Source organism: Phragmites australis, chromosome 4, assembly GCF_958298935.1.
Source record: "Phragmites australis chromosome 4, lpPhrAust1.1, whole genome shotgun sequence".
Taxonomy (NCBI): domain Eukaryota; kingdom Viridiplantae; phylum Streptophyta; class Magnoliopsida; order Poales; family Poaceae; genus Phragmites; species Phragmites australis.
Genome location: NC_084924.1, coordinates 18,665,992 through 18,682,372, shown reverse-complemented (window position 1 = coordinate 18,682,372; position 16,381 = coordinate 18,665,992). Strand labels below are relative to the sequence as shown.

The 16,381-nt window shown below is 42.6% G+C and overlaps 1 protein-coding gene and 1 pseudogene across 1 annotated transcript; both read left to right on the top strand.

The window, feature by feature from the left end:
- Positions 1–1,001: 1,001 nt before the first annotated feature.
- LOC133914653 (uncharacterized) lies at positions 1,002–3,563 on the top strand. Its single transcript, XM_062357710.1, has 3 exons — positions 1,002–1,042; positions 2,857–3,148; positions 3,216–3,563. Exons 1-3 carry the CDS (start codon positions 1,002–1,004, stop codon positions 3,561–3,563), a joined length of 681 nt encoding a protein of 226 aa, XP_062213694.1.
- A 967-nt stretch (positions 3,564–4,530) lies between these two features.
- LOC133914652 (DEK domain-containing chromatin-associated protein 4-like) lies at positions 4,531–15,629 on the top strand (annotated as a pseudogene).
- Positions 15,630–16,381: the final 752 nt, after the last annotated feature.

The following is a 16,381-nucleotide window of genomic DNA, read 5'->3' as shown; positions in this document are numbered from 1 at the left end:
GGGGTTAAAAAGTGTGTCCCCAGCCGGTCTTGTTGCCCATTACGCTCGGCTTTAGCAGTTGCAGGAGGGGGGCCCACCGGGCAGCCGCCGAACCACCCCGTCTGCCCGCTCGGTCAAAGCGGGTCTGACACAGCAGGGGGGCAGGCGATAAGCCTCGAGCCCAGCGACAACATCTCCTAGCCACGCAGGGTGACGTGCGATGGGACCCGTCACATTAAATGTCCCCACGCCTTCTTGCCAGATGGTGGCAAGGACTGACGTACTCAGTACGACAGGCGTGGGGGGAGTGGTTGGAAGTGACAGGCCACGCTCCCTCTTAAATGCAGCATCGGGCCTCTCACCAATTGACACCTCACCGCTAAGCCCTTGTGGGGTCCACTGGCAAGGGGCTTCTCAGGTCCTCGGAGAACTCTGGGTGCTCGGGGGATTACTGTTCATAGCCCCGAGCACCCTCTCCTAGATATGTCTCTTCTCGATCCTCGGGGAACTCCAGGTACTCGGGGACCACTGTTCATGGCCCCGAGCGCCCTCTCCCGGAACTGTGTCTTCTTGGGTCCTCGGGGAACTCGGGTACTCAGGGACCACTGTTCATGTCCCCGAACGCCCTCTCCCGGAACTGTCTTCTCGGGTCCTCGGGGAACTCGGGTACTCGGGGACCACTGTTCATGGCCTCGGGTGCTCTCTCCCGGAATTGTGTCTTCTCGGGTCCTCGGGGAACTACGGGTACTCGGGAACCATTGTTCATGGCCCCGAGCACCCCTCCCGAAACCGGGTCTTCTCGGGCCTCGGGGAGATAGTCCCCGAGGGAAGACGCCACATGGCATTCTGCTGTCCTGGCCTCGGGACTCGGGGACCCTTGGTTCCCATGTCACCAACAGCCATATACAAGTATTTTGGGGATACAATTGAGGAGAATGGGAAGCATTGACTAGGAATAGCAATCTAGATTGGGAAGAAGTATGGGAATGGGATCAGAGAACTAGAGCTTGGGGGAGGTAGCAATGGGGGAGAAGAGAGCCGAGGAAAATGCCTTCGTCGTTCTGTTCATCGATGTCCTTCTCTGGATGAATTGCTAAGTCCTTATACTTGTTGCTAGCTTGGTCCCTTAGCTGAGTTAGGCTAGGCCCATTCCTTTTGCAGCCCGCTCGCTGCCTGGCTAGTTCCATGAAGTATTGAAGCCTGCATGTGACAAATGCTTATTTTTACCCATTTTTTCCTGCTCCCAAACCAATAAACATGTCTAGAAAGGAGGCGAGAATAGCTCGTTGATGCGATGCACAAACCAAATGTGATAGGCGATCGAAGGAAAGATGACGCATTTCTTTGTTAACTCGTTGGTCCCTCACCAAGACAAATAATAACCATCGAACAAAAGACAAATAAGGGGAAATGCAAAAAAGAATGCAATCCCAAAAGAAAGAACACAAAAAAAAGAAAGAGAGAGAGGGGGTATTTGCAGAGAACACCATTCCCACCTGATCATCATCGTTGTCGTTGTCGCACTCGCAGAATGCATCTAGTGCGTGCCTCCTCTCCCTGAGTACCCTATCCCCTGCCGCCACCCCACCCATCGCCGGTGGTGGGAAGGCCCTGTCGCCACCCCGCTGCTTCCCCTTACCACACCCTTGGTTCGAATTATAATCATGTGATGAATTTATTTGATTTTTGAGTATTATTTATCTCTGATTAAAATGGAACAAATGAGAAGTTTTGATATAAGATCTAATATCTTGATTCTAGAATAAAGAAGTTTGTTTTTTCATTTACTAAGTGCACATAATGATTAATGAAAGACAAATTATAATAAGGACTATAAGAAGGGAGTATAACTGCGTGCATATACAAACTCCCATACACCGGAAATACTAACCCATATCATAATAGAGCATTATGCTATAGATAATTGAGTTTCAATGATAATTAGCCAATTATTGTAACTACATTCACTTGGTATGGTGCCTACGTTGAGTATGGAATAATGGCGTTGGTCATTCGATCAAGTAGGATAATGCTAGACATAATGTGATTGATTGCAATAAATTTGTCCTTGATTTGATATACATTAGTAATTAATTATGTAATTAAGGGCTAATTAGTAATTACACATGTGATTGAGGGGCTAAACGCAAAACAGTTAAGTCTTAAGTCAGTTAGTGCTATAAATAAGGGAGGAGAGCTGTAAACTCGAGATTAAGCACGTCGTTAGCCTGGGTTACCTTCTACCCTCAATAGAACAATACTCCAAACCAATCAGGTTCTAAACTGACAAGAAGGGGATGGCTTCACCGATTCAGGTTCTAAACCCTATTTTCTGCACTAATTATTGATTGTGTTCATGTGATTAGTGAAGATTGCGCAACATTTATTTGCTAACAGTTAATTATCTTGTACTTACATGTATGCCTGTTGGGTTCTTTTCGTGGTTTTGTGATATAAGCTTCTGAGATTAGTTGTGGCTGGTCACCTCGATGTTTGGTTCTTGCTTAAGGGTTTAGCCGTTTTGTATCATGTATTGGGGAATGTGGTTAATCATGCCTGCGTGCAATTATTACTTGCTGTTTCAGTGTTTGATTGGATAGTTAAAGGACCGTCTAGGATTCATCATGGTTAGTTGTGGCAATGCACGGTTCTTGCTTAGGGCTTCACTCATTCTTTGGTAGAATTTTTTTCCGAATTGTAATCCTTGACACATATGCCTATGTTTTTAGTGTCAGATTCATTTCCTTTCTTCTTTTTTTTTTGCAATCCCTTAGCTTTAACATTATGTTTTTCATTGTTTGGCTAATTGCTTTTTTTTCATTTTCCTGGAGCAGATAGAGGATTAGCAGTCACTTGGGATGTCTGAGGCGAACCCAGCACCTACAATAGAGGATCCAACTCCATTGGCGAAGCTGCTGCTTCAGATAAGAAGGATAGTACCGAGAAGGATGGGGCAGGAGAGAGCAAGGAACTGTCTCTGACTAACAACAATGCTGATGAAGTGAAGAAAGGCTGTGAAAATGGCACAGAGGGCGCAGCAGATGGGGATGTAAGTATGGTGGAGGCTGATGATGTGAAGGAATGCGATTCAGGTTGTGATAAGGTGGTTGGTGCTGCAGATTTAAAAATGGCTGACACAGAGCATGGCGCCAATATTGAAGCTGTGGATGTGAACGGTTGGCAAGGAAGATGCATGCCAGAAGGAATATAAGGAGGGAAAGAATGATTATGGTTAGGATGCCAAGGCAGCAAATGAGGACATCAACATGGTTGAAGCAAAGATAGATGCTAGAAATGAAGAAGTAAAAGAAAATGGGAAAAAGGAAAAAAAGGAGGACAAGATTGAAGAGAAGCAAAATGACGCCAATATTCAAGCCAAGGATGAGAAAATGGTTGACAAGGAAGATGCATGTCAAAAGGAAGATACGGAGGGAATGAGTGAAGATAGCCAGGATGCCAAGGTAACAGAAGGTGAGGACATCAACATGGTTGAAGCAAATATAGATGCTAGAAATGATAAGGTAAAAGAAAACGGGGAAAATGAGGACAAGACTGAAGAGAAGCAAAATGATGCCAATATTTAAGCAAAGGATGAGAAAATGGTTGACAAGGAAGATGCACATTAGAAGGAAGATACGGAGGGAATGAGTGAGGATAGTCAGGATGCCAAGGCAGCAGAAGGTGAGGATATCAAGATGAATGAAGCAAATACTGTTACTAGAGGCACAGAGGTGAAAGGAAACATGAAGAAGGAAGAAAAGGAGGACAAGACTAAAGAGAAGCAAAATGACACCAATGTTCAAGCTGAGGATGTGAAAATGGTTGACAACGAAGATGCATGTCAGAAGGAAGATAAGGAAATAAAGAATGAGGATAGTCAGGACATCATGACAGCAGAAGGTGAGGACATCAAGATGGTTGAAGCAAAGACTAATGCTCCAAATGCTGGGGTCAAAGAAAATGGGAAGAAGGAAGAAACGGAGGACAAGACTGAAGAAAAGCAAAATGAAGCCAATATTCAAGCCGAGGATGTGAAAATGGTTGAAAAAGGAAGATGCATGTCAGAACAAAGATAAGGAAAGAAAGAATGAGGATAGTCGGGACACAAAGGCAACAGAAGGTGAGGACATCAAGATGATTAAAGCAAAACTATTGCTCAAAATGCAGCGGTAAAAGAAAATAGGAAGAAGGAAGAAAAAGAGGACAAAACTGAGGAGAAGCAAAATGTCACCAATATTCAAGCTGGGGATGTGAATATAGTTGACAAAGAAGATGCATGTCAGAAGGAAGATAAAGAAAGAAAGAATGAGGATAGTCAGGACACCCAGGCAGCAGAAGGTGAGGGCATTAAGATGGTTGAAGCAAAGGCTGAGGCTATAAATTCAGAGGCTAAAGAAACTGAAGAAGAGGAAGAAAATGAAGACAATAATGAACAGAAGGAAGATGAAGACAAGATGGAGCTAGCAGAAGAAGATAAACAAAAAAATGGACAATAGAGAACAAGTTGGTGTGGAAAAGCAGGAGGGATCAAAAGAGGAAGGAAAAGGTGGCATGGATAAGCAAGAAGTGAGTGATAGAGAACAAAGTGTTGTGGACAAGCAAGAGGGATTGAAAGAGGAAGAAAAAGGTGGCGTGGATAAGCAAGAAGTAAATGATAGAGAACAAAGTGCTATGCGGAAGCAGGAGGAATTGAAAGAGGAAGGAACAGGTAGTGTGGATAAGCAAGAAGTTGATGATACAAAACAAAATGTAGAGAAGCAGGAGGAATTGCAAGACGAAGAAAAAGGTGGTGCCAGTAAACATAAGTAAAACACGAACAAAATGGGGCTGCTGAGAAGCAAGAGGAAGAGAAACAGGACGGGAAGGTGGATGCTGAGAAGAAAGAGGAAGAGAAACATGATGGGAAGGTGATTGCTGAGATGAAAAGGGACGAGGAACATGATAGGAAGGTGACTGCTGAGAAGAAAGAGGAAGAGGAATTGTGGGAAAATGGAGCTTTTGAGAAGAAAGGGGAAGAAAAAGTTGGTGAAAAGGGGACTTCCGAGAAGGATGAGGAAGTGGAAACGTATGGAGAGAGTACTGCTGATAAACAAGAGGCAAAGAAAGAGGATCAAATAGATGATACCAATAAGCAAGAGGGACAAAAGAAAGGGACCAAACGCTCACATGCTGGCAAGGAAGGGGCAGAAAATGGATGTGCATCTAAGAAAGAGAAGGACGGTGAGGCAGCAGTGGAGCAAGTTGGTGAATAAGACAAGAACATAGAAGATAATGAGGAGGAAATACCCAAGAGCAAGAAGGCAAGGAGTGTTGGAGAAAAAGGACCATGGAAAGGATGACAAACAAGATGGATCTAAATCTAGGGAAGCCACAGACTTGCTGAATGCCCCATGTCCCTATTCTCTGGATCGCCCGACGCGTGGGAGGAAAACAGTGAAGAGGTTGGTTGAAGTGATTGAGGAGTCATGCAATAATTTTATGGTCGAGAAGGTACTATCCTCACACACCTTTTCCTGCTTGATTTCACTGGCATACCATGGCCTTCCATAATGCTTTATAAACATTTTCATGCAGGGTCGTGGCAGTCCTTTGAAGAATATACCAAATGGTACGGAACTATGTTGTGACATCGATACTTTTTGTTTTATGAGCACTGCATTTGTGCTTCCCCATAACCTTATGTAGGCATACGCTTTTGGTACATAAAACTTAACTTGATCTGATGATTCCGTGTTCTCTTAAATATGGCAGTATTATAAGCTGTAAAATAGTATAATTCTAGGCGGTTCATTAGCCCTGTCAGAGCCTGCCTATTTCTGGATGTTTCCATCTTCTATATTGTTCGATGTGGCTGTTATTTTCTTAGTGATTACAACTCCATGCCTTTAATCTATATAGGAAATGAACTATTCTGATCGCACAGTTTGATAACATATATTATACTTTTATATCTTTCATTGATTGTTTATCAATTGCTTTTCTTGAAACTGCATCTTATGCAGGCATAATATTTAAGTTTTTCTATTGCCAGGGCTCTGGCTAGTGTTTTTCGTGTTGCAGTGTGTAAATTATCTCCCTTTGCTACCAAAATGGAATTCACTTTGTAGTGATTCCACAGCTGAATGATTCATAGCATGTTACAAGTGATAAAATACTCAATTCTGTACAAGTGTTGATTATTATATATTTATTTTTTGTTGCTTGGTGGTTTACTATTTCCCTTCTGATTCAGATTTTGAAATATTTTGCAGTGGCATATAGAATAAAAAGAAAGAGATCTGCTGATCTTAAGTTTCTTCATCAACTTCTTTTAGGGAGCAGGGCAAAGGTTTATTAAAAATATGAACAATATCTTTTCAAATGACATGCAATTTTTGATATTTAGTTTTTGTACATCTTAAGCTCACCATTTAATTTGTGGACAGTTCACCAAAAAAGTTATGTTGAAATGGATTGTAAAATCTAACGTTGATTAGGTTAGGGTAGATCTTTCACATGAATGAAGCACCTTTTATTAAACGATTCCGTGGGTGCGAATCATAAATGCAATAATTCATCTAGCCTAAGTAACATTTTCAGAGACTCATGTTGATGGCCTAGGTGTACCTATAAGAATATTTGCAGGAATTGTGTAATTTTGCTATGTCTATATACCTATTTGCATGCTTTCACTTGAACTGAAAGCTTCCACCAGCTTAAACCTATTCATACAAACCTTTTTAGACTAGCATCTTACTTTCTTAGATAAGCTTTGTTCAAGCTGCTTTGGACTTTGGTGCTGTAAAACAAAAATATAAGCTCTAGCCTATCCAAACTGGTCTAGCTATAGGAAGTACTTTTAAGTATGAAAAATGTACAATTGTAGTATTTGACATGTTGGTAAATACCTTTGATTAGTCTTTGAGCCCTGGAGTTTGTGGGATGCATGATTTAGGATATACTGGAACCAGCCACAAAATTGGAGGGGGTTGGTTCCCGTTTTTGGCTGAAACCAGCTTGTTTTTTATTTTTTGAGAATCTTTTTAAATTTCTCATTTTGGGATTACTTTTCCGAATTTGTAGTCTGGGATATAAACTAGATGCAATTACAAGCTTGATGGCATACAGTTTGAGTTTTAAAAGAGTGGACCCGGGGTGCGAACTGGCTGAACTGAAACTGGGGTACCAAAAACCGGCTTACATTTGTTAGGAATAGCAGCTTGTATTCCTTGGAGACCCTGGACCAGTATATATACACATATATAGATGACAATATACAAAGAACCCCTTATAGACTGGGGATATTACACACACACACACACACACACACACACATATATATATATATATATATATATATATATATATATATATACCTAGCACCCCCTCTCAAACTCATGGTGGGATCAACCACACTGAGTTTGGAGAGATAGAACCTATGCTGAGTTGTACCCTGTGTCTTCGTAAAGAAATCAGCCAACTGAAGCTTGGAAGGAAGATACTGAAGAGCAATCACCTCATCCTGTATCTGTGTCCGTGTATAAGAAGCATCAACGCTAATATGCTTAGTGAGCTCATGCTTCATCGGATTCCGAGCAATACTGATAGCACCTGTACTGTCTAAGTAAAGAGGAGTAGGCGCAGGAGAAGAAACACTAAAATCTTCAAGTAACCACCGTAACCAACTGAGCTCCGCTGTCAACAACGTCATGTTACACAACTCAGCCTCTATATTAGAACGAGAAATTGCAGTCTGCTTTTTAGTCTTCTAAGCAGTAAAAGAACCACCAAGAAAAACACAATAGGCAGAAATCGACCGGCGATCAGAACAATCACTAGCCCAAGTAGCATCAGAATAAGTACGAAGCTGTAAAGAGCTAGATCATGGAAATAAGAAACGACGAGAGATTGTCCCACGAAGATAGCGCAAAACACACAGGAGATGACTAGTGGAGCTGAGTGGGAGTAGAAACAAACTGATTGAGGATATGCACTGTATGAGAAATGTAAGATGAGTGACACCAAGGTATACAAGACTCTCAACTAGATGACAATAGCGAGTGGGATCCGCAAGAGGCTCACAATCAGTGGACCGAAGCTGAAGATTAAACTTCATGAGAGTCTCAACAGTGTGCTTATCGGTGAGAGAAGTACGATGAAGATCTTGAGACAGGAAGAAGCCCTCTGAAGTAGAAGAAATCTCAATCCCAAGAAAGTAGCAAAGAGAACCAAGATTGGATATAAGAAACTACTCATTGAGATGAGCCCTCACAAAGGCAATTACTCAGAATCATCAACATACAAGAGAAGAAGAGTTCAACCACGAGATGAAGTGTGATCAAAGAGTGTATGGTCATGAGCACTAGCAGAAAAACAAGCGGCAATGGTTACGAAAGAAAAGTGCTCAAACCAGACTCAAGAGGTTTGCTTAAGGCCATAGAGAGAGCAATGGAGATGACAAATTATACCCTCAGGAACAAAATACTTTGATGGTGGGTGCATGTAGACCTCACGTAACTCATCATTAAGAAACACATTCTTGACATCAAGCTAGGAGATAGACCAGTGACTCACAGAAGCAATAGCAAGAGTGCGCATTGTGGTATGTGGGCCATCAGAGCAAAGTCTCATCATAGTCGCGATCATACTCTTGTTAAAAACCATGGACGGCAAGATGAGCCTTGTAGCGCTCAAGAGAATCATTAGAGCGAGTCTTAACTTTATAGACCTACTTGCACGTGATAGGACAAACATGTGGGGGAAGAGTAACAAGTTCCCATGTGCCGGTGCGCTTAAGAGCAGCAAGCTCAGCTATCACATGTTGCCATTCCTGATGAACAACAACTCATGGTAAGAAGATGGCTTGGCAAGAATGGCACCAACAAAGCCAAAATCATCAGGAGATCAAATCGAATGGCGATCATGGGGAGAATAAAGAGAAGGAGGAATTGAATTACGAGAAGGGATGACTCATCAGAAAGCGGCACATCGGGATGTCAGACATCATAGGAATGACGAGTTTACTAGAAAGGAAAAAGCTCAGTAAGACTAGAAGGAGCATGTGACGTGCAGGTCAAAGGTGTGGAAGGCAGCAAAGAAGGCACAATAGAAGAGGGCATCAACAATGCCCGGGGAAGAGAAGAAACAGGGATGAGTGTGGCAGGAAAAGTGAGAAAGGATAGAGGCTTAACCAAGGATGCTAAAGAGCATAGTTATTATGGCGTCGCCATATCGATGATATGGCGGTGTGGCAGTGTTTTGCTCGTCGCCACAGCAACACCATGGTTCCAAAGTGTATGGTGCACGCCTGGAGCGGGAGTGGGAGAGGTACGAGGGACGCAGTGGCGCGAGGCGGCGTGCTGTGGAGCGGGAGGGGTGGTGCCCACTGGGAAGGTGGTGGGAGGCAGCTTGGTTGTGACCTGTGAGGGAAGACGTGGGGCTGTGGGTGTTGGCGGCTGTGGCCTGTGAAGGAAGACGTGGGCTGTGGAGGTGGTGAGGGAAGAGGTGGAGGTGGCTATAAAACCCTAGGATAGATCTGCTAAAGGCTTTTGGGCCAGGCCTAATATGTTGTGGCTGATGCAAGGCCTTGATAAATAGTTTTGAATTGTTTGATAAAATTATGTTGATTAATGATCGATACTTCACAATATTACGAAGTACAAAAGCACATCAGCAAGGTTTCCTTTTGACCTATGATGTACTATCCTAGACTAAGATGTGTGTATTCATCACGACAATGTGTGTATGGCATTGTCACACCTCGCGCCATCGGTGCTATAAAATTGTGAAGGTTGTCGCGCCTCGCCACGCCACTGTAACAACTATGCTAAAGAGGTGGAAGGAGTGGTATGAGGATAGAAGGGACGAGATTCATCAAAAGTAACATCTCAAGAAATGCGCATCCGGTGAGCAATAGGGTCCCAACACCTATAACCCTTATGCTTAGCACTGTAACCAAGAAAGACACTCAACAGATTAAGCGATCAGTTTGGTACGTTCACGAGAGGTGAGAAGAATGTAACAAATACGGCCAAAAAGACGATGAGAGGAATAGTCAGGAAGGCGTCCACATAGATGCGAAAAAGGAATCCCACCCTTAAGAGCAGAGGAGTTGAATATTGACCAAGTATGTGGCAGTGGAGATCGCCTCAACCGAAGAACAAGGTGGAACAGAAGAGGCAATCATAAGTGCACGAGCTATCTTAAGGAGATGACGATGCTTGCGCTTAGCAACACCCTTCTGAGTATGAGCTCCAGGACAGGAGAACTGAGGCAATATACCTTGTTCAGCAAGAAAGGAACGAAGATGCCCAGAAAGAAATTCACCAGCAGAGTGTCAAACTGAGTGCGTATCATAGTGGTAAAGTGCTTATATATATAACACCTCAATACGAAAAGACATGAAATAAATCTAAGTGTGATGACATAAATCATCTATAAATATACTATAGTAGCTATGGCTCCCTTTCGAAACAAAGGGAGCCGGACCCTATACATCTGAGTGAACAATATCAAAAGGACGTTGAGACACTGACTCGCTATGAGGATAAGGAAGCTGAATCTGTTTACCAAGCTTATAACCTTGACAATCTAAGGATGCATCTCCTGAGACAGATCCTAAAAGATCATGACGAATTAATGAAGATAGACACGACCCACAAATATGACCAAGACGATGATGCCACTGCTAGAAGGAACCAATAGTCGAGGAAGCAGAGACCAGCGGCGATAGCAGAAGGAAGACAAAGCTAGTCGAGCTCTCATAGGCACTGAGAATCATGGCGCCCAGGGCCAGTACCGACCAGAGCACCTGTGCGATAATCCTGAACACAGCAAGAGTCAAAATTTAGGATAACACGATAACCATGGTTAGTAAGCTGACTAGCTGACATGAGCTGCATGGTGAGTTGGGGAACATGAGGAACAAAAGGAACACTAAAAGAAGTGCTAAGGGTGCTTTGAGCAGCAACAGAAAGAGCAATACCATCAGCGGTAACAATATAAATGAAAGAAACAAGAGGATGAAACGAAGATAGATTAGAAAAATCAGAAGTCATATGAAAAGATGCTCCCGAGTTAAGAATCCAAGAAGAAGTACCTGACTACATAGATGGTGGTCTCTCAGTGACAGAAGAGAGAGTAGCAGAACTAGTAGAATCTGTTGGTGCAAAGCCAGAGCTCATGACTAGGCGACGAAGCAGTGTTGTCGAAGATTAGTGCCCGACAATATATTTGTAATTAAACTGAGGAACAAGACACGTGATGTATATAGGTTTGAACCTCCGATTGGAGTAGCACCCTACATCCTGTGTGGGTGCTGTTGTATATTAATATCTATGAGTAATGTTGCTAGACCTATTAGAATTGAGGGGACTAGATTTTGACTAATCTAGGGTTGAAGTTGTTGAGAATCTCTGATTGTTAGGGTCTTGCACTTGCTTGCATCGAGTTACATAGGTGTAGATTGTCTTGTGGTTTCGAAGTTCTTCGAGGGTCAGGGACCCTACCTTATATGGGGGCCGATGCACCGCCTTAGTTCAGGCCATAGTCAATAGGGAGTTCTTCATCTTATAGTTCAAGGCAAAACAGATAATCCAACCTTAATACTAGTTATACTCAAGTCGAATAACCCGATCGAAACCTTCCTAATATACGTCTTCGAGATCTTCGAGAGTATTAGGTTTTGCAGATTTCGGTCCGCAATATATGGGGTTGTTAAGCATGTGTACAGTGTACCCTATTTGTATACGGTGTACTTCTTATGCGTATATACCGTATAGTTATATATTCGACAAGCGTCATAATCTTTCGTGCCTTAACTACGTCGAAGAGGTAGTCAAGGAGGTAGCAGAGGTAGAAGCACTAGAGGAATGTCGAAGATGCTTCTTCTAATAGCAGTTCATCTCAACATGGCCCTCCTTGCTGTAGTAGGTGCAGCGAGGGTGACCACCACCACCTGAAGAGGCCATAGAAGGCGAAGGAGTCATACGAGCAGACGACAATGTAGACGAAGATGTAGGCGCAATAGGTGGACAACCAACCAACATTGAAAGAAATGGCATCAATTTAGAACCACAAAGACGAGTCTCCAACGAGCTCAGCTCCGTAAGAGCCTCTACAAGCGTGACATGAGGATGTCGTGCAAGCAGTTGACCCTGACGTTGCTCAAACTCCAGACGAATGCGAGTCAGGAGCTTGTAGAGGCGTCGAAAATCATGTTCATCACACAGATCTAAGCAGCATTGACAATAGTGACAACCAGTAACACAAAGAGAGTCCAACTGATACCACATAGCCGACATCTAAGCATAGAACACATCATCTGTGGCATCACCCTGCTGAAGAGACTGCTCCTGGCGAACAACAAATAGATAGAGAGCATCCACACTAGCAATCACACTGCTCCTGGTTCATAGGTGTGATGAAGATGAGTCCACATTTGAAAGGCAGTAGAGAAATCAATAATCTCATAAGAAAACCTATGCTCCACACTAGCAATCAAAATAAATGTTGCATGAGCATAATCATCCATCCACTAAGACAGTTAGACAACTGATCACGGTAATGCTCCAAAGCTTCCTGATAGGCGGAGATAGCCATATCATAAGCAACAGTGGCGGCTTCAATAGCCATTTTGTCTCCTTTGTCGACAGATCGCTACACAGGCTCTATCGGAAGCTCAGGGGAAGGCAAATAAGGAACATTGCCACAGAGAACACTCCAAAGATGAAGTCCACGCATATGCTGCATGAAGTCCCGGTAGTTGGCACAATCAAAGATCATCGAGCCCTGAGGAACGGAAACGGTGCTCGACGACATCCTCAAGAAGTGACGAACGCCGGCGAGAGCGCAAAGGAAAAGTGGTGGTCGATGGCAAGAGCGCAAGGATAGGGGCGAGCTTCTGCAATCTTTTTCTTTCTTTTTTTACCTATCAAGTCTGTGTTTAGATAAGAACAGACAAGAAAGGAGCGGATGGCTGAACAGAGGCAACAGACTGTACCAAACCTGGACGGCGAGAGGTGGACTCGGATCCGACGAGCAGCAGGGAGCTAGGCAGGAGAGCCAGGCGGGCGGACCTGGATGAAGGCGGGTTGGGCCGGGCCGAGCGGCTCCAGACAGAGGTGGGGCAACGCCAGGTCGGGTGGCGCCAGGCGAGGCCGGCTCGTCCCGTTGATGGTGCGGGGAGGTTAGAGGCACGGTGGAGCGGAGTAGGCCGGTGGGGTGATCGTGAAGCGGCGATGCGGCTACAGAAGTCAGCGCTGGGCGGCCACGGTAGGGCATCCGATGGGAAGGTGGCGGCTCAGGCGGCGATCGGATCAGGCCGATCCAATGCAACGAGCGTCGAATCCACCGATGTGGCTGTAGATCTGCTGCGGGAGAATAGGCATCTAGCAGAGCCGGATAGGGGAGCAGCGTGAGAGATGGATCCGTAGGGGAGAGGTGGGCGGAACAGGGAATCCGACGTACTATCGATGAACGGTAGCCAAAAGGAATATACGTGTGAAGTTGCAACATGCAAGGAGAAGAGGAACCCTAATCCTAATTTTTATCTCTATATACTATGTTAGGAATAGCAACTTGTATTCCCTGGAGGTCTTAGCCCAATATATATGCACATGTGCAGGTGATAATATACAAAGAACCTCTAATAGACTAGGAATATTACATAGAGGTATATATATGTCTAACAACATTTATATACAGAGGGATTTCTTACTTCAAGTTGGACACTTTATATAAAATATTATGCTAAGTTGTTTATTCATTGTTTTACCAGAGATGAACTCCATACTGACTGGAATGAATGGCCAGGATTTGCAGCAAGATTCTTCGTTAATATACTGCTGACAAGCTTACAGGCTGTAGATTTCAAAAGCCATATACTCCAGTTCTCTGGATTTGTGTGGCACGAGAGTGATGTAAGCATCATTGCTCTTTCCAAAATTACAGCCAATTGGTAGTTTGTACTATTTAACTGAGATTATTGTTTTAACTGATGACTTTCTTGCTTGTAGGAAAAGAATAGAGCCAAGGCGAAGGAGAAGCTTGACAACTGTTTCAAAGACACATTATTTGATCTCTGTGGTCTGCTTGCTATTCCAGTTTCAAGAGCAAATAGCAGAAAGGTTGATGAGTTTGTTATCTTCAATCGTAACCTTACTTGAATCCAAGTTGCAATGTGATGCACATGCATGGTTTTGTTATAACTGAGATTACTCACGCAGGAAGACATTGTGGCGAAGCTGCTGGACTTCATTGGTGAACCTCACGCTAAGGATGATTCCACACTTTCTGATGAGCAGGTAAGATTTGTCGTAATGGGTATGCACACTTTGAGATTAATTTATGGGTTACAGCAACCAACATGAAGTCTGCTCCAGTATTTCCCCCCTACTTCTCCATGTTTTACACTTATGCACTATGCAGGGATCAAATTCTAGGAAGCGCAACAGAGAGGGAGGAAGCGCAATGAAAAATCCAGAAGGCGCACACAAGAGATCTAGGAAGCTAACATCTTATATTTGTGGGATATGATAATTTGATCGCATGAGATCTAGGAAGCTAACATCTTATATTTGTGGGATATGATAATTTGATCGCATTTCTTTGCCATTAACTTGAAATAAGCTTTACATATTTTCCTTCTGTTTATTGATACTTTGTTTCATATTGCATAGAATTTGCACATGTCCAATTACTGATGTACAGTCAAATACTTTATTGTTCCAAATTTGAATGATCATTGTTATCTTTTATCACGGTTATGACCCTCATCGTTCTTGTGACTCACTCTCTTTGCTTTTTTGGTATTACACCAGAAAAGTAGAGGCATGTAAGAAGTCTTCAGAGGGAAAAGGATGTACAGCTAAAAGAGGCAATCACAGGGAGTGTTCCAAAGACGGCACCTGTAGCTGCAGTGAGCAAGTGTTCGAACAAGGTTTCATCATCATCGAAAAGTTGTGAAGATAAGCAGAGCCCTGATGAGAATTCAATAGTTTTCTCTAGGAAGAGTAAATATATGACATCAAAGCGTACAACAAATTCTGAAAAAGAGATAAACGAAAGAATATCATTACGTATGATTATCATCTTATAGATTAGTTCACTGTATGATAATATGCATGGTACCTTAAATCACTGCCTTCCTTTGATATGTAGCTTTTATCGATGTGGTACTTCTACTTGTTACTCTGAACATTCTAGTTTTTGTGTTATCATCAAGCTATCTATTTTCCTGTATCTATGAGCATATACAGTAATTAGTTGATCAATTTTTCTCGTCCCATGAATGTCAAAAGACAGTTTAAAATTCAACTTCTTGTTTGATTCTTACATTGACACCTTGCAGTTAGTTAAGTCAGTCATCTTTGTGTGGTGCTTGTAGTGTTTGTTGATTTGGCATTTGAAGATTCATAAGTGGCATGAAAATTTCGCTGTATCATTGCTTGTTCTTATGTGTCATATGCAACTTGGAAATTCTGCTTTGTGAATGCTTTGATGTAATATATAAAACATGTTTGAAATATATAAAATATGTTTTTCAGATTGTAGCATGAATCCTAATAGTGTGCTTTGTGTAGGCAAAAGGTTGATAACGAGTAAAAGGAAATCAGCAAGGATGAGTTGCAAAAAACCATTGTTCAAATTCTAAAGAAGGTCAACTTCAACCAGGCGAGTTACACTGTTCAGGCAGAGTAGCAATATTTATTGTAAAACGAAATAAACTTTTAAGCTATTGTAAAAATGAAATCAACTTTTACATCTAGGTTCATCAAATAAGATGTTCTAGTTACATGAATAAAATACATTTCAAGCCTGTGTTAGACTGGAAGGTTGATTTCCCCTCTTATTTGCTTTCTCTTGCAAGACCAGCTTTGTCAATGCAGATTTACAGTGCTATTACTGACATATTTCACTTACCAGTTCCACTTTGGTTGCTCTTGTCGCCATAGCCTCTTACTATGTTTCTTATATATAGTTAGATCTTTTTCATAGACCTAACATGTTTGTTGATATCATTTTCCAGGCTACGTTTAGTGACATTCTTAAGATGCTTGATAAGATTCTTGAGATTATCCATCATGATTTGAATTACCAATACTTAATGTTCTAAATTCTATTCTAACAAACTAAATGGTCCAGATGACCACTACAAGATGGACTTGTCTTCAAGGAAAGGAACTGTCAAGGTCATGATCAATGATGAGCTTATCAAGTTACCAGAGGCAGACGAGGACTAAATTGAAAATGAAGACGCTGACAAGAAACAACCAGACCATCAAGCCTAGTAGGATAATCTTGAAAGTCGAAAACCCATAGTTGTAACAATGTTAATAATTGTCAATCGATGTCCTCAGTTACTTACCCTGTTTTGGGCATGTAGGAAGTTTTACACCTCCAGGGTGACCAATTGAGGTACTTC

Coding starts and splice junctions, on each gene's coding strand:
- LOC133914653 (XM_062357710.1), top strand. CDS start 1,002: ATGGGGGAGAAGAGAGCCGAGGAAAATGCCTTCGTCGTTCT. Junction 1,043..2,856: donor GAAAATGCCTTCGTCGTTCT/GTTCATCGATGT, acceptor AGGCGAACCCAG/CACCTACAATAGAGGATCCA. Junction 3,149..3,215: donor CCAATATTGAAGCTGTGGAT/GTGAACGGTTGG, acceptor GATTATGGTTAG/GATGCCAAGGCAGCAAATGA.